The 22,693-nt window shown below is 41.1% G+C and overlaps 1 protein-coding gene across 5 annotated transcripts in view; it reads right to left on the reverse strand.

Annotated features, from left to right (window-relative positions):
- The window catches only part of ascc3 (activating signal cointegrator 1 complex subunit 3), a 159,938-nt gene that overhangs the window by 38,969 nt on the left and 98,276 nt on the right, over positions 1-22,693 (reverse strand). For all 5 annotated transcript variants that reach the window (XM_046847275.1, XM_046847273.1, XM_046847272.1 and 2 more), the window contains exons 14-18: positions 15,134-15,268; positions 1,939-2,130; positions 1,611-1,835; positions 1,022-1,141; positions 710-874 (exon numbers count right to left, since the gene is read on the reverse strand). In XM_046847275.1, coding sequence (XP_046703231.1) covers positions 710-874; positions 1,022-1,141; positions 1,611-1,835; positions 1,939-2,130; positions 15,134-15,268 — 837 coding nt within the window. The remainder of the gene's footprint in view (positions 1-709; positions 875-1,021; positions 1,142-1,610; positions 1,836-1,938; positions 2,131-15,133; positions 15,269-22,693) is intronic.

The following is a 22,693-nucleotide window of genomic DNA, read 5'->3' on the forward strand; positions in this document are numbered from 1 at the left end:
CGACAACATGGCCAAGCATCTGAATGAGGTTTTTTTTTCTCTCAACAGCTTCGTGCCTGTTTAAAGTGCATTTTAAGTGTAGTTCAGGTATACAGATGTGCATTTGTAAGGACTACCATCTACACTTGTGCCTTGTTAAATGAGTAGCATGCAGCTCTTTGATGCAGGAAATGCAGCAAAAAAACAAAAACAAAACACTGCTATAATGAGAATGAGATTCGTTCCTGCAACAATTCCTTTTAAAACTAAAACACGACATTAACACAAGCAAGCAAAAACAACTATCATCATTATCATCATCATCATCATCGTTGCTTAATGACCTAACGAGCTCAAAAAATGGAAGTAGTAGTAGTTTTAAAGTATTTGGGACCCTTTATTATAGCTTAATTGTAAGTGAATGCACTCCTTCTCTTTGAGATAACATTAATTCATAGATGTTTCTAGCTGATATGAACGATTAACCACTGAAAAATTTCTATGTACGCTGCTTTAATCAATTGAATGAATTTAGGTATTGCAGAACATTACAACTGAAAATGCTCAGGAAGGCAATGGCAGACATGAAGAAACTGTTCAGTTCATAGCCATGAACAGCAGTAAAAGTTGCTTCATGTTCGTGAGAAACAAACCACAATCAGCAACCCGTAGGCTGCTAATCTGAACACAAGGTAAGGAAGATGAAACAGAACCTTTTTTAGCACAATACCTCAATGGTGTTGTATTTTATATAGAAGTGGCTGGCTGTTCTACCAAGGTCTGTAGAAGCAAAATAGCCAGTCCTCTCATCAAAACGGATCATCCGAGCTTTATCCAGCTTCCGCCCGGCTTCTACTACTAGCTCTTTCCTGTAGAGCTCCAGCCCTGGATCCATCTATAAAAGAGTTTAGTGTTTATTACCAAGAGGGATTCCAGTGAGAACTACAACACCATCATTGTACTGGTGAGAACTCAAATATAAAGAGTAGAGAAAAAAACCCTGAGCTAGAGCCAGATGAATGCGAGGTGTACTACTGTGTACCTGGTAGGCCTTGTGGTTGATGCCGTAAACAAGCGGATTGGCTCTCATTCGTACATAGAGGTAGGTGTAGCTCAACCACTTGACGGCTTCTTCAACGTTGGTCACAGTTCCCAAAGCGATCTGATAGGTTGGGTAAACAGAAGATGCATAAGATATAGTATACACACATCGAAATAAAAAACGCACATCAGCCAGTGCCATACAGAGTGGTTTTATACACCTCATCTCTTCAGTGAAAAGAAATGGCTAAGAGTTGTAACTTATTATTCGATTGCACCACCTTGTGGACATTTCTGATACTTCTAGTTCGTAGATCGTTTTATTGTTATTAGAAGATGCTGCCACCGTGTGGGAGGATGAGGAAACAACAAATAGACCCCTCCAGACTCTTAAAATCTACAGAGCCCATTGTAGATTATAGTATATTATACACATGATTTAATTGTGTTCTAAGAGCCTCAATAATAACCGCTTTGATAATGATGAAAACGGATTATGATTGCCACCACTGATAAGAAAAATAAATAAATAAATCCCCTAGGACCACCCTCCTGTTTGTTTTGGGGAAATCAAGTGATTAGCTATGTACCTCGGCATTGAGGTTATCAGCCAGGCTGGCATGGAACTGACTCTCGATGGGGTTCTGTTGTGTGAGGAGGGTGAGGTAGTGGCTCAGCTTGTCGTGGGTGGTGATAATGCTGCCCTCTCCATACTTATCAAACTGAGGACGGCCAGCACGTCCAAAAATCTGCATCACATCCAAGATGCCCAGATCCACCATAGTACCCCTCTTTGCATCGTAGATCTGAGTACCCTATAGCGCAAGGAAGCATGTACAATCTCATCAGAGAAAGAGAAAAAGTGCTACCGGATTTTTAAAAATACATATTTCAGGCATATTCGGCGATATTTCCTACCTTAATGATGACTGCATGAGCGGGCAAGTTGACACCCCAGGCTAAAGTGGCTGTGCACACCAGGACCTTTAAGTAGCCTCTGGAGAACATGTTCTCCATGAGCGTTCGGTCCTGCCTCAGCATCCCAGCGTGGTGAATCCCAAATCCATCTGGAAACATCTCCCTCATCTGCTTATTCCGTGAGCGCTGTACCTGTAGAGTTGTATATAGATTTATCCAAGTGTAGTGCACTGGCTATGCATTTGTGTATATTACAACCATATTAAAACATATTTCATAATTTAAGGTGCAAGAAATGGCATTAAATCTATTCATTTAAAATCTATTCACAAGTAGGCAAACAAAAAGAAATTTGAAGTTATCATTAATGCTTTAAAAGTCATTATACCCGCTGTCACGTCACAGTAGCTGTTTATTCGAATAACTTGCGATTTAGACAAATTGATATTGATGAAAAAAATCCTGATATTAAGCCCTAATAGTATGTTGTTGAATGATTTTTCTCCCAGGTGGTTGGGGGATGCCCAAGGAACAATTCCACATCCATTAGTCACATCAGCAACGTTGCTTGTAGCAGGTCCATGTGCACCGATACCATGAACATGCTCCCGTACACAGGATGCATTAATCAGTGAGGTGATTGAGATGTGTGTTGTGTTGACTGGCAGCACGAGTCGTGACCTCTGCTGACAGTAATGGCCTCCCCATCAAAAGGTTTTATCTCTTTCTGCCTCACTCTAAATTGAGGTCAATGGCAACCAGGCCCCATTGGCTTTCAGAGGAGGGGAAAAAACAAAAAAAAAAAAAAAACACTGCGGACAAAATATCTCTCTCCTTCTTCATCAGATCACACACGGAATACCAACTAACACAGACCTATCAGAAGGCAATCTCGCTGCACTCGCGTGTGCATTCATGCACCTAGTGGGTGTCTTTTTTGTGTGCGGTGTTGCTTTAAGAGTTTCTCCTCCATGTCCTTTAATGAGGACTATTCCCAATTCCGCAAGGATATGTTCCTTCCTGATAATCAATGTGCTGATCCACCTTCAATCAAAAAGCTGCCTGTAATGAGCTGCTCCTTGCCTTTGGTGAGTCGCACATTTTATTTCTGCTTTTTTTAATGAAAGGATCCGGGTGCCATTCACACTATTATCTCTGCTTTAAACTCTGACCGCTGGCAGAACACTGATTGTTGCTTCTGTTTTAAGTTCCTTAATTAATTGCTCCATCACAAGATGTTTATCCTGGTTACGGATTCCCGTTTACGTCTGTTGCATACTTGTTGGACCTTTTGTTTAGTAACAAGTTGGTCTCTCAGGACCTGTTTAAATGCCTGTATCTTTATCCCCGGTCTCCCTCCTACAGCATAATGAGAGTGCTTCACTCTGCTTTCAGTTGGCCTTAGACACAGCCAAAGCACTGCAGAGAAAAACATAGCCAATGGGCACAAAAACACCAGGCCAATTCCAGCTCGAGAAAGCCAAGCTCCATGCCCTCATTTCGGATGTGGGGATGCCGTTACAATGCAAAAACAATCTAAAACAAAGTCAGTTTTATGCTCTAAAAGCAGACATACACCCACATACACCTCCTCATTCATACAATTATTCAACTTGCCAATCATGAAGCAGTAAGAAATTGCAAACAGTTTTGCATATACAGGTCAAGATCTCCACTTAAACCACACCGGAATATGGAAACAAAAGTGATCTCATTGAATCATTGCATGGGTGTTGAGACCGGTTACATTTTAGGCTTAAAAGTCTATGGTTTCCATGGAATAGTGTAGGATTGAAAGACATCCAGTGAATGCGAGCAACCTATTGGTAGTTCAGTGGTTAAGGCATTGGACCTGGCATCGGAAGGTCATGAGTTCAAATCCCAGCAACAAGCTACCAAGCTACCCCTGCCACTTAATGCTGCCACCCCGTGGTAAGCCGAATGCTGTAAATGTTGTCAATTAATCGTTGCCCTGACATTTGTGTACGTTTTTATACGATCTATAAGCTGTGACAGAATTGGTCGGAAATTCAGCGAGAGCGGGATTAAACAGTCCAGCGTAGGGCTCTACTCTCTACAACCACACTGAATAGAAAAGTATCTAGTACACAACACATCGAGGTTGCAGAAGACCACTTTGAGGTCTACATCTGTCGTGAGCATGCTCTCCAAACTAAGCGATGATCTGAAAACTGGCCTGATGAATCTCCATTTCTACTCTTACTGTTGCTAATGAATTCGGCATGTGAAGTAATCGTAGCGACATGGGCAATCACAAATGAATGTTTCGAACACCTTGTGAAAGCCATGTTAAAAAGAACCGAGGCTGTTCTGAGAGCAAAAAAATAAAAAATAAAAAACTTACTAACCAAGGATTAAGTAAGGGGTGAGTGCAGAGTACGCATGGTAGTGGCTGGCCTACTAAAAACAACCCTAAGTGCATTTACTTTTACATTTCAGCATTTATCCACTCAATCAGTGCTTTGTGGTCTCTATGAAAAACACATCTGCATGCTGGAGCTCATGCTAGAACAAATGGATCCCAGGCTACAATACTCTAGAGAGTGGTGAGAACAACAAAACAGTACAGCAACAACAAAAAAACACTTTATTCTTTAGAGAAATTCATGCTCATTTATCTGCTCACTGAAAAGGTCTCCCTTCTACAGTGTATCCTGTATATATTTATTTTACACAGTGAACACTCACTATAGGAATTTCTTGGTGTACCGCTAACTATTATCTACTGCAACGGAAGCCGTAGTTTCAAATCATTAATTAAAGCTTTGCTGCTGAGATTCCTCCGCGTGACAGCTTTCTAGTGGAGACCGCCAGCCGTGTTTGGAATATTGATTAAAACCGGTCAGTAAAACAGGAATGGATTCATGGATATTTGTTTGTCTCGCCCTATCCAACCCGAGTCATATTGGAACTGACGTGAACGCTCCCTAAAGTTATAAATATAATGTGAATATTTTGTATGCGCCACAGTCAGACACAGCATGAATCAGCTTCCCTGAAGGAGAGGCCGAATGGGCGTTGGAAAATAAAAACAAGGCGAGAATATGCCCTTTGCGTGACCTATCCTGAGGACTTCGCTCAGCCGAGATCCAAATCTCAAGCCTCGAGAGTATGTTCACATGTCGCACCTAAACCCTAGAAGATTGTTTGCGGAGAACCGGAGGCATGTTAGCTCACAACCTGATACAGAGGAAATGCATACCTGTGAGGTCTGGCCTATTCTTAGTCTTGGGACATTGTTTAATCCTTCTTTAATGAATTTTGTTTACGATTCATTCTTGTTCATTTTGTCATTAGCTATTATTTGTGCCTTATACATTTTTTTACCTTTTAAACCGTTGTATGTTCAACGCTTTTCGATTAAATGTGAGAAGGCTACACAAAGATGAATAGCCTTGCTCTAAATGCGTTTCGTGCCATGACTACGGTTATTAAGTGCTCTATTACTGTACATTACCATAATGCTCATACAAGAACATAACATTTCCAATTACATTTTAATTATTATTGCCATCTATCTGTCTGTCTGTTTTGTAAACAGCCAACTGGTATGCGCGGGGGCAGAAGGCAGAAGGCAGGGGCTGGGCGCTCTAATTGAAATGCTTAAGATAAGGTTTACTTTGAGATGTCAGAGAGCATTAAGGCTATGTTATGGGATCCTCGGTTGAAGCCAGGCAGGGACAGCCTCCTCTCTTCACATGCTGGATTCGAGGTGGCAGCGCATCAGCTCTGCGATCAAGCCTGATTACGGCTTGCTGTAGAGAGATCATCTCCCTATGCGGTATGCCGGGGCAGAGCAGTCCACAGCAGACACCGCTGATTACCTGTTCCACAGAATAGAGCAGAAAAGACACCCAGTACCACTGCAAAGGGACACTACAAAGACACCCGAGCATGTCTGGTGTTCAGCATCATCATCGGGCTGCAGCCTGCATCACAACGGCCTTCTTCAGCAGCATCCATCTGACTTCTAATTACTCAGGAAAAAGGAAATTCACACACCAAAGAACTCATCTCATTCTTAAATTAGTAGAGAGAAAGCAGCTCAGCACTGGTTTGGGGACTGCTGATAGTCATAATATTTCTACTGATGGTTTGACAGTCATTACCATTGCATGAGAGGAGTGGGTGAGCATGAAGGGCTGCCACTCAAACACGCTCTCTCTCTCTCTCTCTCACTCAGGCATCAACACAAACCTTCAGCGGCAACGCAATGCTGATTTTAATGATCTAGGCATTTATTCGTACATTGAGGTTACATTTTTGTGGTGTTTTAATCTGCAGTGCACAAAAAAAACAGGAAAAATCTAAATCTAAAAAAAAGACACGTGACCATAAGATTTGTATGCACTTTTTGAACATCCCGTTCCACATTTAGTCCTCGTTCGCTGTTATAATTAACCTCCGCTTAGATGTTCTACCGGATATTGGAATGCGCTGCCGTAGATTTTAGTTCATGCAACCACAATGGTGTTAGTAAAAGTCAGGTACAATGTAGAGTGAGGTGTCAGCACTCCAATTCCTCCCAAAGGTGTTCAATAGAGTGGACGTCAGAGCTCTATAGAAGCTACTCAAGATCTTCCTCTCCAACCCATGTAAACTGTGTCGTGTATTGCATACAATGACGGGTTTGGGTCTCCTAGTTCAAATTGAAAGCTACTGCCTCCAAACACATCTTAAACAATTGTGTGTAAGCAGTTTGGGTAAGAACCACTAATGGCTGGAAAAGTCAGGTTGCCCAATACTTTTGTCCACATAATGTATATCAAGTCAGTGTGCAACTTATATTATACTAATATAGAGACGTTAATGCAAACAGTTAATGGTATCTGGCATTGATCTTGACTCTGCCTCGTTGTCATTTGGACTCAGTCTTGACTTGGCCTTGACCTCTTAAACACTTACTCTTGGCTAGTCCTGGTCTTGGACTTGTATTGGACTTGAAAATGGATGTCTTGACTGCAACTGTACCAGCTGAGGCTGTGTAGGAATTGCATAATAGCTAAATATAATAATATAGTAGGTTTTTTTTTAATGCCATTGCATCATTTGAGGAACTACTCACTGCACAGTGTATTAGGAGCTCTGTAAACCTGCACATTCATGCAGTTATCAAAGTCAGCAAATCAAATGGCAGCAGCACAATGCAATAAAGAAAATATGTAACTTCATCCACAGCGAGAAGAAAAGCACCGACCTGTACGTGCATAATCTTCTGCATTGTGCTGCTGCCAAATGATTGGCTGATTGGATAAGTGTACAGGTGCTCCTGTTAAAGTAACTGGTGAATGCATACATAAAGGCTTTTATATAATAAAACTTTTAATAAAGCTTGAGTCTTGGCAGTTTGACAAAAAAAAAAAAAAAAACCCTAAACAAGGTAAGCAGTTGGAGTCTGCGAGGAGTTTATTTCTGGATGCGTGTGCACATTCAATGCACCGTTTCACTCTGCTAGGGTCATGCTTTGGTCTTTGGAAGCTGCAAACAGACAAGAACGTAGCTCACCTCGACGGCAGCTGATAAAGACCACCTCAGGTGGCGATGTAAAAATAGATGTAAAAAAACTCCAGGCAATATAAATTAATGAGCTAAAGCCTGTACTGCAGACGAGTCTCGGACGGCGGGGGGGCTGAGCGGACGGACGGAAGCTGACAAGCGTGTTTGACTACAGAGCGACTCGAGCATCACAGAGGAAAACTCTCGGTCTGCCGGCGGCGCCTGCCATCTCATCCATCCATTAAAAAATCTCCATCAGAACTCCACCTGAGCAGTCCAGCTCAGACACCAGGCTTTCATCTACATCAACGCACGTTCATTACCGCTAAATAAAAAAAACGACCGCGACAGGATGCTGCCTCAAAAAGCCCATCTCCGTCCAATAGGGAATATGAGTCACTACTGCATAGTCTAACCATCAGTCTCACCCTAAAGCCTGTCTCACTGTAAGAATCGAGTTTTTACTACCTGATAGCACATAAAGACAGAAAAAAAAAAAACATGAATACAGCTACAGCTGTTCAATTGTTGCCTACTACAGCTTTGCATATAACCTTCGGAGCCAAACTGGGTGCAGACACAGTTCCCGAACACTAGATGTCTCCTGCCTTCCATCTTTGGACAAATGAAAAGGAAAGCGAGTGAGCGAGTGCTGAGAGACATGACTGGGGCAGAGGGCTGAAAGCCAGGGCTTTACTCCAGGAAGGGGCTACTGAATTAGGGATCTGGAAGGCTACTGTAGAACAGGCAGGAAACACAGTCTGTCTTTGAACGGGGTTGTGGTCATGGTTGCCAGATCAGCCAGGTCCCTGAGAGAGGGGCAAATTCAGGGCACGTTTTTTGTTCAGCCCTATCCCAATTTTAGCCCGTCTTGTCAGCTTCGTGCCCACAACACGCAGCGCAGACTCGCCTCCCCCTGTCACCGGATCAATGACCCTGCTGTAGGATGCATTTCTAGTGTAACCTACACACCTCTTCTAGCCAGTACAAGGTCCCTTTAACAGGCTTTACTGATTCCAAACAGCTCAAGGGGGAGCAGGAAGCGGGTGCAGCACAGAGGAAACTTGTGTAATGGGGCGATTTTCACCTGCGACAAAACGTGGTCTGTTCTCGTACAGAAGATTCAATGTTCTACACAAAGTCTGTAACCGTGGGCTACGGTAAAGTTACAAACATCAGCCACGACTCTTTTACTGTCTCGCTACATAACCGCAGCTGCACTCTCGACTTGAGCAGCGTCGTGGCATATGCAGCGCGTTAGCGATAATAGGTCGCTGTGTGCTAAGCAGAATAAATGGGGTAGGAGTTGTGGCAGAGACTCGGCCTGGAATTCCCATCCATCATTTCTATTTATAGACTCAAGTCCTTCAAATGGCTCGTTCTCAGAATCCTGTATAGAGTCATGTCCGGCATTGTGGGGTTGGGGGGTGCATGGGGGATGACGTATGCATTCACATTTCTTTTATCATTTGCGGTTCCGTAGATGAATTTATCCTGATATAAACCAATGATATACAGCAATTGGAGAAGCAGCAGGGATGCTGGTTTGTTCAAGTACTAGAGGGGTCTAATTACTAACATTAAACGCAATTTGTAAATAAGGGCGTGTGAGTGTTTTTAAATGCTTTTTATTTGTATGGTGTCTTTCCAGCAGAGCAGCAGTAGCCAATCAGGTACAGCTATGAGCTCATGTATGCAGAAGAGGGCAAAAAGTCTTTTGTCTCTAATCGGTTACACGGCACGCAAAAATGCATAGCGGATTCGGGCGTCTTAGAAGTAGGTGGCTGTGGAGAAAAAGGTTGTGGCAATGTGTTCTCCATATTGTTATTTCTGAAAAGATTTTTTTCACATCTTTTTCATAATCTTTTTTGGTCATTTCAGCATTCTAAGATGAAAAAGAGATTGACTGCTTAGTTCTGTTCAGCAAGGTCATGTTCATCTGTGCCTTTTATAGCTGTTGAGTATGATAATGACAAAAAAGAATAAAAACATGCTAGGACTGCAGCAGAGGTAGAAATGCATTGTGTTTAAAGCGTTAGTGGACTGCACAGATACCAAAGGCTTTTCAGGATAGATTGCTATAGTATGATGTAGGATGAGTCTAGTAGGATGGGGGGATGTGGACATACAATGGAATGGGAAATGCTGGTGTAAAGAAAAAAACAAACCGATAGATAGATAGATAGATAGATAGATAGATAGATAGATAGATAGATAGATAGATAGATAGATAGATAGATAGATAGAGAGAGAGAGAGAGAGAGAGAGAGAGAGAGAGAGAGAGAGAGAGAGGCATTTTAATCAGCATTTTGAAAATGTCAGCAGCGAGGTGACTGATCATACACTTTAACTAACCGTGACACTGTAACAATCCTAATTCAAACCTAACGAAAGTGTGTACACAATAAATGCCAGTGTAGACAACACAAATAATACAAACAAGGGCTGTCCTAGATACCGCCTGAAGAGAGGCTTCTTTAATCCTCTGTGGAGAGGAATAATTATATAAACTTATTAATCAGACTATTTACAATATGAAGGCTTTGGGTTGCACGTCATTGATATATTTTCGTTATAAATTTGTCTACAGCATACTCTTCCTCTCTCTGTTATGCCATCTCTCAATTTCTCCGCCACGCGCACACACATGCCTCGTTTCAAAATGCACTTAAACGCCCATGCACATCCCCACTCAATTAGAAACTTTTGCTATTTAACAGAAAGTGCTCTGTATAGACAGCGGTGTGATAAACCGCCATTATTACCGCTATTTCCCACTATCACTTATTCAAGTGAGTGCATTAAGATATTTAAGCCTGATTGACAGCCTCTTCAAGCTAAGTGATGGAGCAAATGAATGAACGGCGCGAGGGAGATATGTAGGGCGCTCACTCCTAACTTTTAAAGTGAAAGAAAAAAAAAAAAGAAAGAAAAGAGGCCAAATTATATAATTGACCTTATGTTTGTACTGCGCAGGCATACGGAGGATTAAAAACAGATAAATATTAATGCGGGGGAAATTTTCATAGGCAAACAAGCGGTGGAATATCAGAAGATGAGTGCTGCCGAGATAGGCTCGCCCGTGTGATTGAGGCCAGCGCAGGCCGGGGACGCGAGCTGAGCAAAGTGTATAATCCGTCTCAACCTTTATGAGACTGGTGCAAACCGGTGTGGCATGAAAAGTGCCACACGTCCAAGTCCACACACGAAAAAACTCGGAAAACACGAACAATCAAATATGAAAGTTTTCCGGAAGAATGGCACGACATAAGCATTGAAACATTTGGGCGGGGAAGACGACTGATTTTCGATAGCTTTTGAAAGAATCCTGAAGTTGGTCATGCTTGTTGTATGTAAAGAATACCCTCGCTGCTCCATCTCTGTGTTCGGGAGCAGAAATGAGAGCGACGAGATGCATTGCGTTTATTTATACCTGGCTCATATAAATAGAAAGCGGATTAGAGAAGACACTGAAAGAAGCATTTATCTTGGCAAAGCCTCTGGGATCAAGGTAAAGGTTATTAAATGCATCACTCTGCCTTATGTCGGGAGATTTAAATATAAAGTTAGTGTGCGACAAACTCTCCTGAGAGAGAACCAACCCCACCTCTTAGTGTTTATCCACCCAGATCTTAGCGATAAACACACGCACACATATATACTGTACACACACCACCATAATCATTAACAAATTGGTAAAACTGGTTTTGAAAGGTGAAAAAAAAGAGCTTTCATGGTTAGTTAGCTTAATGAAAACTCAAAAATGTTTACCTTTAATTAAAAGATATTTACTACATAAAAAACACAAACAGCCAAAAACAAAGCATAACATGTGGAACAATCATTCATTGCGATTTCCTTTGCCAACATAACAGCACCAAGTCTTTTCCCATTATGCCTGATAAAACTATAGAACGAGGTGCAACAAATCTGAGACTTCTCAACGATTCTCCCCAGTCGTCTCTTGTAGACTCTTTTTCAGCTCACTCCACAGGTTTTCTGTGAGCTTTATGTGATGAGTTAAACGCTTTATTTTTTGCTCCTTGCCAGCAGCAGCCAGATGTACATTTGTGTCTCCTAACAAGACTTTTGGATGAAAACCTGCCCCACATGCTCGCAACCTCCCCCTTACAGTAAGGATCTCTTCAGTATAACTATCTTTCATTTCAACACAAAAGCCACCTTCAGTATTTGTTTAAAAAAAAACTAATAAGACTTTTGTCTCATGTGACCATAGAGACTTGGTTTAGAAGTTCCAGTGCAGCATCCAGCAAACTCTGGGTGCATATGTTTGGAGTTGTAGGTCTTTTGGTATACCTATTGAACATTTAGTGTCAGAAGTGGCATTTAATTGTAGTTTCTGTGCCTTCAGAATGCTCCAAACTCTCTAACCATGATTCTTAGAAAAGAGTCTGAGAGCAAAATACACCTCCAGGTAATCCTCTTCACTACATTTACATTTGGGTATCTGATGCCATTTATCCAAAGTGACCTACTGTATCAGGCTATAAGCCGATAATTTTTTCCCACGTTTTGAACCCCGCGGCTTAAACAACGAAGCAGCAAATTTATGGATTTTTTCAGCGTTTTTCCCGGTTTCACAAACTTCAAGCCAAAAAACTGAGCGACATAACATTAGACCAATGACAGTGGCGAACGGAAACGAAAAAATGCACCTTACCTGTGTTCTGAGCTGCACGGTTCCACCGGTGGTGATTTTTAAACGCACAACGATGCCAAAAGATAAACTCCGGAGAGAAATAGTTGTGAAAGGAAGGAGGAAGACAGTGAACAATGACTTTCTTGGTAGGCTACTGTTTAGATACAAGCCGCTGTAACGCGTTGAGTCTGGGTGAAGAGAGAGCTCGCTAACTCCAGTTGCAACAGAAATCATAAAAGCACAGGCAGGTTTTCAAAACTCCTGCTTTTTTATTTTTCTTGGCAACAGCATTATGGGTTAGTCAAAGAAACTTAGAAATGAGCATCAGAAAATAATAAGGACATATTCCTCGGTCTTGCACACATGCAGTAATAACGGAAAAAATGCGGCGGCAGGCTATTCCCAAAATGCCGCTCTGCTCTTAAAGGAGCCACAACATATTTCACCCGATACACCGTGTAACAGACACTGTCTTTCGTTAAAGCCTGTGTAAAGTTCATTAGTTTCAGTGTAGACACCTGCGGCTTATAGACAGGTGCTGCATATTTATGTTCAAAATAAAAATCTTTGTCAAATTCAGTGGGTGCGGCTTATATATGCGCGCGTATATATGCGTTGATATGTGCGCTTAATAGTCCGGAAATTACGGTACTCATTTATACAACTGAGCAGGTGAAGGGTTAAGGGCCTTGCTCAAGTGCCCATCAGTGGCATCTTGGTAGTACTGGAATTTGAACTCGTGACCTTCCAGTTAGATGGCCAACATCATTACCATATTCCTCCACTACAGCTGCGGTTGTTGGAAACTTAATGAATACATTTATTTCAGATAATTGCGGTGGATACGGTCATTTTCATTGGCATTTCCTTCCTCATATATGAGTCATGAATGACCACTTAAGAGTTCCTGAACTGTATATTAGAAAAAAGGCAATGTGCTTCGGTTACAATTTTCTCTTGAATATAAATAAAATCTAGAAATATATACTTGCTTATTTCAATTAAAGGTTTCAAGTTCTTTCATAACTCATATAATTGAGTTTATGTGAATTAAACCCAAATCACATTCACAGACGTCATATGGTTCTCCAACATGAAGAGCTACTAGACACACACACACACACAAGCGCACATACAAGTGAGCACACTCTCGCAAATAATTTGCTCTTAGACACACACACACACACACACACCCAGACTCCAGGCTGGACCTGGATGGAGGTGTGTTTAGGTTTGTCATGTTTGTCCAGTGAGCAGCATTAACCTGGAGAGGAGAACAGAAGCGAGGAGCTGCCTCTCCAGCTGCTTATTGATCCCCTCGGCCTGCGTGCAGTCAGGATGAGTCTAATCCATCATGGGCCGCTTCTGCCTGCGCCTCCGCGGACAGATCCTAATGAAGCCAGAGCTCACTCTCTACTGCACAGCATCTTTCTCTCTCTTTCTCTCTGCTACCACCCAAACCCATCTAGTGCTGTAGGGGACAAACGCTGCTCTTAACACACACACACACACACACACACACACACACACACACGATTCAACCTTCTCACAGCTGCCACTCCTAAACACCAGACCCACATGTCTTCGCTTCTGATGGCAAAGATGACAGATGGGAGAAACTGAAGATAGAAGTCCCATTTTACTTGTGGTTTTATTGAACAGTATGTTCTGTACTGAAGAGAAAACACTAGCTGCTTTTAGACACGTTTGACAAATCTTTTAATGCTCACAAGTGAGAACATCAAGACAATTTTTAGAGGCGAACTCCATTTCGCATAATCTTTCGCTTAGATTTTGCGCTTTCAACAGACAAACAGAACCCCGTATGAGGTCTGCACAGATACGCGCTTGCCGAATGCAAGCTGATTCGGAGTGTCGCTATTGTCCTCGATCGAGAGTAATGAGATCCCGTCTAAATCCAAAATTTGCTGACCGGGGAAGTGAAGTGGGGGGGGAACAAAAAAAAAAAAAAACAACTGCAACCTCAGCCTTCTCTGTTCACTCAGATTACAAATAGGAAATGTGTCGAAATGAAACCCAGCACCAGGCCACATCACACTTATCACAGTCACTTAGAAAGAACAGATCTTTCAGAATAGATTGGTTTCCAGAATAATTGGAGCGACTTATGATGTCAAGAAATATAAAATTTTTATCGAGGAAATAAAAAAAAAAAAAATCTTTTTGAATAGAAGAAAGAGTGCGCAGAGATCACAGAGTCGCTGTAAGACCAACAGGCAGAGAGGTTTCTTGGTAAGGCGGTCAATAATGAATGCATAAGCTGTCTGGTCTAAAGCCTTGTTGATTAACTCTGAATAAGCAGAGCACTTGTGCAGAAAGCCTGGCTCACGGCAGCTGAAGTGGTGCATGGTGCCTGATCTTGCTGCCAGTAGGTGGGGTTTTCTGTTAGACTAAGCAGCTGGCCTCTACACCTGAGCTGAAGGTTGTGCCCTCAGCAGATTTCTAATTGTCTCTGCTCACTCTCTAATGTAGCGGTGTGGGAAAAGTTTAGCACTGCGTCTTCAGGCTTCATTTCCGACGAGGCCGCGACCACTTGGCCTCCTTCAGACTGTTTACCGCTCACCCCCCTGAGGAGTGGAGCTCGCGAAGGTGACTGACCTCAATTTCTCTCCCTTTCCTCTGCACTGGAGCTCATGAATAAGTGTTCATAAATAACTTTCGCTCTTTTCCTCCACGATCAAAGCTCCGCAGAATCACCGGGGCGAGTTCGCCACCGATTCCACGCTGGGAAGAGAAAAAAGCGAGTGCGCCCGAGCCACTGCTAAAGGGAGGCTGTTACAAATTAAACACACACTTATCACTTCGCCTGACCGCTGTATACTCAGAATAGTCGACTATCACAAGAGAATATTGTTTACCTTCTCGAAAACGCGAGTTGTGGTCGACATTTTGCGCAACTTTTCCCTTTTGAAATGTACACACATATACCACACACACTTTCTGTACAGTTACATTCAGTAATTTAACAGTGAAGAAAAGATAGATAGTGCCGCGTACCTGCTTTTCGCAGTTGCCGTAATCGGGTCCATGATCCGGCTGGAAGAATAACGACTCCCCTCGGTTCTTGGCCATCTCAATCATGTTCATGGCTGTGCGCACAGTGGAGTTACGAGCATGGACAAAAACCATCACCTGAAACATACACACACACAAACACAATACAAGTGGTTAAATATTATGGCTTGTTACATGGGCACGTATAGTAAAGATGAATTTTGACTTAAAATACACTTAAAAAGATCCAGGTTTATAGCCAAAGTTTAATGTTTTTTTTTTGTTTGTTTTTTTTACAGCAAAACCATACAGCTTAGTTTGATTTGAAGTTGCATAATCCAATTCGAATCATTTTTATTTGTATAGTGCTTTTAACAATGAACATCGTCTCAAAGCAGCTTTACACAGATACAATACATCCCACAGCGAAATAGACAAAGCCTAATGAACAATCACACAGTGTATTCAATGAATGAATGTTGACTATAAACATACACTCATGTGGCAAATTAAATTTGTGGACTACAATCCTGAATTCCGTACAGGACCGGGTTACCAACTACTGCCACAGGTATTGTTAGCCAACAGGCTACCATTGGAAATTGGGCTACTGTTGGCCGAAGGAGGAGAAGGAGAGAAAAAAGGAGCAGTGAAGGACAGTGGAGGTTCGGGTTGGTACTTTAAATGTTGGTACTATGACTGGTAAAGGGAGAGAGGTAGCTGATATGTTGTGTGTTCAGGAGACCAAGTGGAAAGGGAGTAAGGCCAGGAACATTGGAGGTGGGGTTTAAACTGTTCTTTCATGGTCTGGATGGAAAGAGAAATGGTGGGAGGAAGGTGTACCTAGGAATGAACGATTGGGGCAGACTTTAATGGGCATGTAGGTGTAGGAAACAGAGGGGATGAGGAGGTATGGATGTAAGGAGAGGAATGTGGAAGGGCAGATGGTGGTAGATTTTACTAAAAGGATTGAAATGGCAGTGGATTGACATAGTTAATAAAAATGATTTAACAGAACATTTTACTTTGTCTACAAGTGAATACATTTGCTCAATCATGGTTAAAACTGATAAATCTGTACTTCTAGTGACCAGTGAATGACTCAAAGCCTTACTATAATTCCATTCTATCTATTTGGGGTTTTATTGGTATCACTCAATTCTATCTCTATCAAATTTCTATCAAAATAGAAGAGACAATAATAGCTTTAATGCACTATGGATAGTAAACAGGTCTCCCAAGTTGACAAAAATATAAAACAAGTCGACAAAAGATAATGGCTACTAATGTATTATAACGCATGATATTATGCAACAAATAATGCATTTGTCCAACACTGAGTACCTGAGAAAAGTAAATAACTAATCTTCTGTGTTTAAGTACCTGTGAAAATTAGGGTCAAATAGCAAATCGAAAGCATTTAGATTTTTTGATTTATGTATCTGTTGACACTACAAAAGCCAGAACTCCCTCTCCCTCCCTTTCCCTTTTCCTCTCCCTCTCAGCAAAAAAAAGAAGCCTGCATCCTGCAGGACGTCCATGGCCACAAGGGGACACAGCAGCATACTGCAACATCTTTTGTGAAAGGACAAAGGAGTGTAATTTTTCTATTATACTCAGACTGCCCTTGCAAACCAGTCAATACCCTAGACAAAAACGATCAATAACAGAAATACAAGACATTTATGAGAGGGAAGCAAAAGAGCTCTCTACCCCTCCTCTCCTGAGGACTCTGAGGACACTGTAATGTACAGACAGTAAGAAGAAAAGCATGCACACTAGGTGCTTGTCTCTGCCTCAGTGTGTGTGTGTGTGTGTGTGTGTGTGTGTGTGTGTGTGTGAGAGACAGTAAATGTTACTCCTTGCACATATTCTCCATCTCTTTCTCTCACAGCACACACATTGAACACCTCTGCACTTTTTTCAGCTACTAATTCTGTTTGAAAAAAACTTGCAGTCGGCTTTCTTTAAAATGTCCTGACCCGCTGACACTGACTGTCTACATCACTGCTGAATTTTAACCAGCGAACAACTCCACAGCTGGTTCATTACATATTTACAAAAAAGAACCTATCATTTACCAATATTTATTATAGTTTTAGCTGTTACATAAAATAAATAAAAAAAACACAACATTGAATTTCTCAGTAAGATCAGGAGTCGAAAGAATCGTCTGCATCCTTTCTAATGTAACATACATTCGTCTCGATCTCTTGCTCAGCAACTGTTTAGCGCTCATGTTCTGTTCACTGTGCGGTGGATTTCCCACAGATCCAGGCCACTTTTATTCGATTTTATTGCCGGAAAAAGCTGTGAAACCCACAGATGTGTTTTGTTTTATCTTCACTAATACTTCTTTCACCTTATTATTCCGAGGTTTATGGAGGGGGAAAAAAGAGCACGCTCAGGTCTGTGTTATGTATTTAAACGCTTTGTGCCCCTCGTGTTCATTTGAGAAATCCAGCCAAGTCGTGTCACGTCATGTTAAATGCGTTTACTGGGGAGAAAGAAGAACGTTTATAATGGGTCATTAGAACTGCAGACTATATACAGTAGGAGTCAAGATGCCTTATAATTATTGTGCTACTAGTGCACAAGTGTGCCATGTGCCAAATACATACTGTTTAAATCTTTGATCAGTTTTCGTGACTGACCTACATGGCTATGCAAAAGCATTTACCAGTGTTCCTTTAAAAGCAGGCACATGGTCTTCCTACTGCTTCTCTCGGCTCCACCAACATCCCAGAAACAGATGCATTGGGTATTTTAAATTACTTAAGTGTAAATGTGTGGGTGGTCTGTACAATGACATAAACAGCCATCCCACCCAGAACATATTCCTGCCTCGTGTCCCTTGTTCCTAGGATAAGCTTCGGGACCCCCCCCTGCATCAACGTTTGGGGAATTATGGCCAGGATTGCTTTTCTAATAATAAGTTGCATACACAAGCACTGAAAATGTTAGATATATTTGAGAATATAGTCTAATCTTCTAATAAATAGTTACCTTCGTAGCTAAAAGTCATGCAAGTTTACCAAGACTTCTGTTTGAACAACATTCATCTAATATGATGGAATCATCTCAGTAAGTCATGTGACTGAGAAATCGGATTGTTACCGGAAACTATACTATATGACCAATGGTTTTTGGGAAGCTGTCCATCAAACCCATATGTCTATATGCACATTCCATTCCAGATTCATTCCTCTTTGCTGTTATAATAACCTCCACTCTTGATAGAAAGGCTTTCCATGACATTTTGGATTTTGGAGCCTGGCTGTGACAATTTGCTCGTTCAGCCACAAGGGCATTATTGAGGTCATGTACTGTTGTTGCGTTCGAAGGCCTGGGGCACATTCAGTGTTTCAGTTCATCTCAAATGTTTTCAGTAAGATTGAAGCCAGGGCTCTGTGCAGGACACTCGAGTTCTTCCACATGAACACTGACAAACCATGTCTTCATAGACCTCACTTTGTGCAGGTTTGGGTGTCTTGGTTCCAGTGAAGGGAAAGGTTTAATGCTAAGCTATACAAAGACATTCTATACAATTGTGTGCTTCTAGCAGTTTGGGAATAAAAAGCCCACTGGCAGGTCAAGTGTCCACATACATTTGCTATGTAATGTTTATTTTTTCAGAAAGACAAAGCCTTATACTTTAGCCTCAAATATCCTCAGAAGAAACGACATCTTTCACATACTGTAGTTGGAACGCTTGCATTAAACTCTTGCATTATTTTTCAGTAAGCTTTTCGTTCTGGTGTTTCAATGTTTTTTTAACTTAATCATGGTAACACAGAGCACAAGGGGAGCGAATTCATACAAATCCAGTGCAGTGCACCATACACACACACACACACACACACACACACACACACACACACACACACACACACACACACACACACTCAATTGCATGTAGAGAATTTTGGACAGCAGGAGGAACCCAAAGAACCCGAAGAAAAAAGCCATAGAGCTGGCGAAGCGTGCAAAATGCAGCACAAATTAGAGCTCAAGATTAAACCAAAGACCCTTGAGGAGTCCACCAAGTATACAGCAACTATCCAACTCCTATTACCAATGATAGCTCAAATAGTGTGACTTAACAGCAAAATTAACGACTTACTATGTTCAAATGAATCCTAATAAGCTTTTGCTTTATCTCTGGCTCTGTTATTTCAAGGCTGGGGGGTGGTCTTTAATTTTATGTGCCTTTCCCTCTGCCACCTGGTCTGCCACTCTGCTACCTAGAAACAGACTTAGCACTCTGGCGTTTATCACAATAATGAGGTCCTACAGATAATTGCCAGCTAATTAAACCATAATTGCTAATTTAAGGGCAGCCTCCTCAAATAAATAAATAAATTGGGGGTTAAAAAAAACAAAAAACATCCTTGAATACCTGCCAATGTGTTTTCCTTCGGCACCCAGAGCAATCCGAGTTTCCTCACTGTGCCAGAAAGAAAGAGGGAGGCAGAGAGAAGCGCTCACCTGAAGAGAGAATCTTAGCAGCTGTTCAACAAGCTGCTTTGCTAGTGCAACAATATTTATTCATCATAAGATCTTAAAAAGCCAATGCGTTCAGACAGTGTGCTCCATGGGCATGAACGAGTGTGTGCTTGTTCTAATGTTTAATAACTTCACAACCGTAAAGAGTCTGTAGTTTTCAGCCTTCAGGAAACAAGTCGAACAAATCTGTTGTTTTCTTTACTGCTGTCATTTCTAGTACAAGCTGATACCAGACTCAAGATGTCTCACCTAATGAGTTCACTTATATAATTCTGGTCATCAGCTCCTCAAAGCGCTAAAAGCTCGATATATATCCCAATGTTTTAGTACTAAGTGAAGGGGCAATTGTCACCAGCCCACATACACAATCTGACACGTATCTGAGCGGGGATGTATAGCTGAGGCAGTGGGAGTGTGTGTGAGATAACAGATGTCCGGAGGAGCAGCTCAGTGGAATGCTGACCCACAGCAGACTCTCAGTGCTCCATCACTGCATAATGAGCTATACCACTCGGACCATGTGTCCTTCACTTTGCATCGGATGATCCAATTAAATAAAAGAAATAGTGTTTAAGTTATCTAAGGAATCTCGTTATTTTATGCACTCTCTATAGCTGTTTCAGTTTTCATATGTGTGTGTGTGTTTGAGTTAGTGAGGGAGGGGGGAAGCTGATAAGAGATTTAGTTTATTGCAGATTTATGTAGGTAAGAAGAGAAACTACCTTGTCTTTCAAATATTCCACAACATTGACTGTAAAATGCATAATGTGCAATTCATTAATAAGTGAATTATTGCGGTTGTTAGTGGATTGCTGATGGGTGTTTGAAGAGGACTGATCACCTAAATGAACCTTATTAATTATTAATCCTAATTCTCTCTAATAGCGTTGCTCGACCTGGTTAGGTTCTAGGTAGCATCAACTGATCTAGAACCTTAATACGAAGCATTAACCAATGAGTAGGGATGCACCGAAATAAAAAATTCTTGGCCAAAACCGAAAAAGAGGAAAACAAGGCCGAAAACCGAAAAAAATTATGACAATTATTATTACCATTGCATTTATGGCTATGACTGTGTACTAACCTTACTAAAATAAAGACATTTCAATTGCATAAATTATTATTAAAGTTTCAAAAGAATAAATCAATTACAAATTATGAAAATATTTATTTATAGCACATTGCAACAATGCACAGGATAAAATAAATTAAAATTCAAACTTAAATGTTTAACTTAAATGCACTCGTGTACATTAAATAATAATGTACAGGCCCTCTGGCCTGCTGAAAGGTTGTAAAATTAAATATGTTCTTTCATAAAAACAAAGTGCATTCAGAACAAGTGCAACTGCTTAAAGATACAACAATACAACAACATCACTGGGAAACTTCCTGCCTTTTCAAAAACGTCCACCACAGACGGAGTGCGCATGCTCGGAGGGGTTTTGCTTTTCTGTGCCGCGTTCCTCTCATATTCAGCATAGCGATCGTGATATTTGGATTTCAGGTGATAAATTAAACCCGACGAGGAGAAAGTCTTTGCGGGCCCCCCCCTTGAAATTTCAGCATTACATGTTTTGCAAATCGCTATCCGTGGGTCTTTCTCAGATATACTGAAATACGTCCACACCGCAGACATGTTGCTTTAGACATGCATGTGCAGGCCACGGTTTCTGTTTGCGTCATCACAACAAACTGTTTCGGCCGTGTTTTTTCGGTGATCAAAGTCTTTCGGTGGCCGAATATTCGGTGCATCCCTACCAATGAGCAACAAGGAATGACTGTTGTTTGCAGTAAACAAACATACAGCTAGAACAAAAAAAAGCTAAATAAAGGTATCTCAGGTAAATGCTATAATTCTAATACTGCATTTCTAATCCCAAATTGTAAATTATGTCATCCTTTGACACTATGCGGAAAAAAGCATTGGGACACCAACCATACTGTATGTTGTGTCTCTCCAAACTATAAACACAAAGATGGAGGCACCCAATTGTTTAGGATGTCTTTGGGAGCGGTAGCATGAAATCTTTCCTTCACTTGAACTCAGAAACTCAAATCTGTTCCAGCATGACTATGCTTTACAAAATATCTTGAGTTACCTTCTACAGAGTTCTGACCCCAAACCTATTGAACACATCTGGAATGAATTGCAACATTGACTGCACCCCAGGTCTCCTCACCCTACATCGGACTTAACAAACAACCTTGTGGCTGAATGAACACAAATCTCCACAGGCACACTCCAAGATCTATTATAATTCAGTTATTATAACAGAAACTCCAGGACTTGTCCATATGCTATAGTTTTTGCTTATTTCAACAAATAAATGCTTGAATTGAACAAAATTATACAGCAATAGAAATTTAGGCTGTGACCCGTAAACATTTAGGTCCCTCCCACATAACCAATATTCTTATATAAACATTTTACTCATTTTTCAAATCATTTATATTAATATAACACATCCAACTCCACCTCTAGACTCCTGCTCAATTTTTTATTGACCTTATGATATTGTAATTTCAAAGACATGTCATCGCGTTGCCTGTTCCAGGACACACAAGGCTACTCAAATATCACAAAATGACAAGCAAATGTTAACCAAAATTTGAGTCCCCTGTTTTTTTTAATCTAGAAATACAAGCGTTTTTATATAAATGCCATTAAGTTGAGAAGAAAAATCTTGAACAATGTTAATGCTATTTATTATTCTGGTATTTGTGTAAACAATAAGCCGATATTTTAGTGCTAATAAAGCCTTTTATATATGATATAAGTGTATCAGATATGGAATGAATTGTGGAGCAGCTGATAATATTTAAAATATAAGGATGAAAATGTGTATTGTATAATTTCCCTTCTCTGTGACGATTCAATGAAGCTGTGATTTAGATTAGCTGCACATTAGCATTAGAGAAAAAACAGCAAATCTGAATCTCAAATTGCTCTCCACTGTCCATACAGTGCACTACTAATGTTGTATTGAATATTTTCAATCCGTCTAGACCAACAACTGAGAGTGCAAACAGGCAGTTCTGAGGGGAAACTAATGC

Source organism: Silurus meridionalis, chromosome 4, assembly GCF_014805685.1.
Source record: "Silurus meridionalis isolate SWU-2019-XX chromosome 4, ASM1480568v1, whole genome shotgun sequence".
Classification (NCBI taxonomy): domain Eukaryota; kingdom Metazoa; phylum Chordata; class Actinopteri; order Siluriformes; family Siluridae; genus Silurus; species Silurus meridionalis.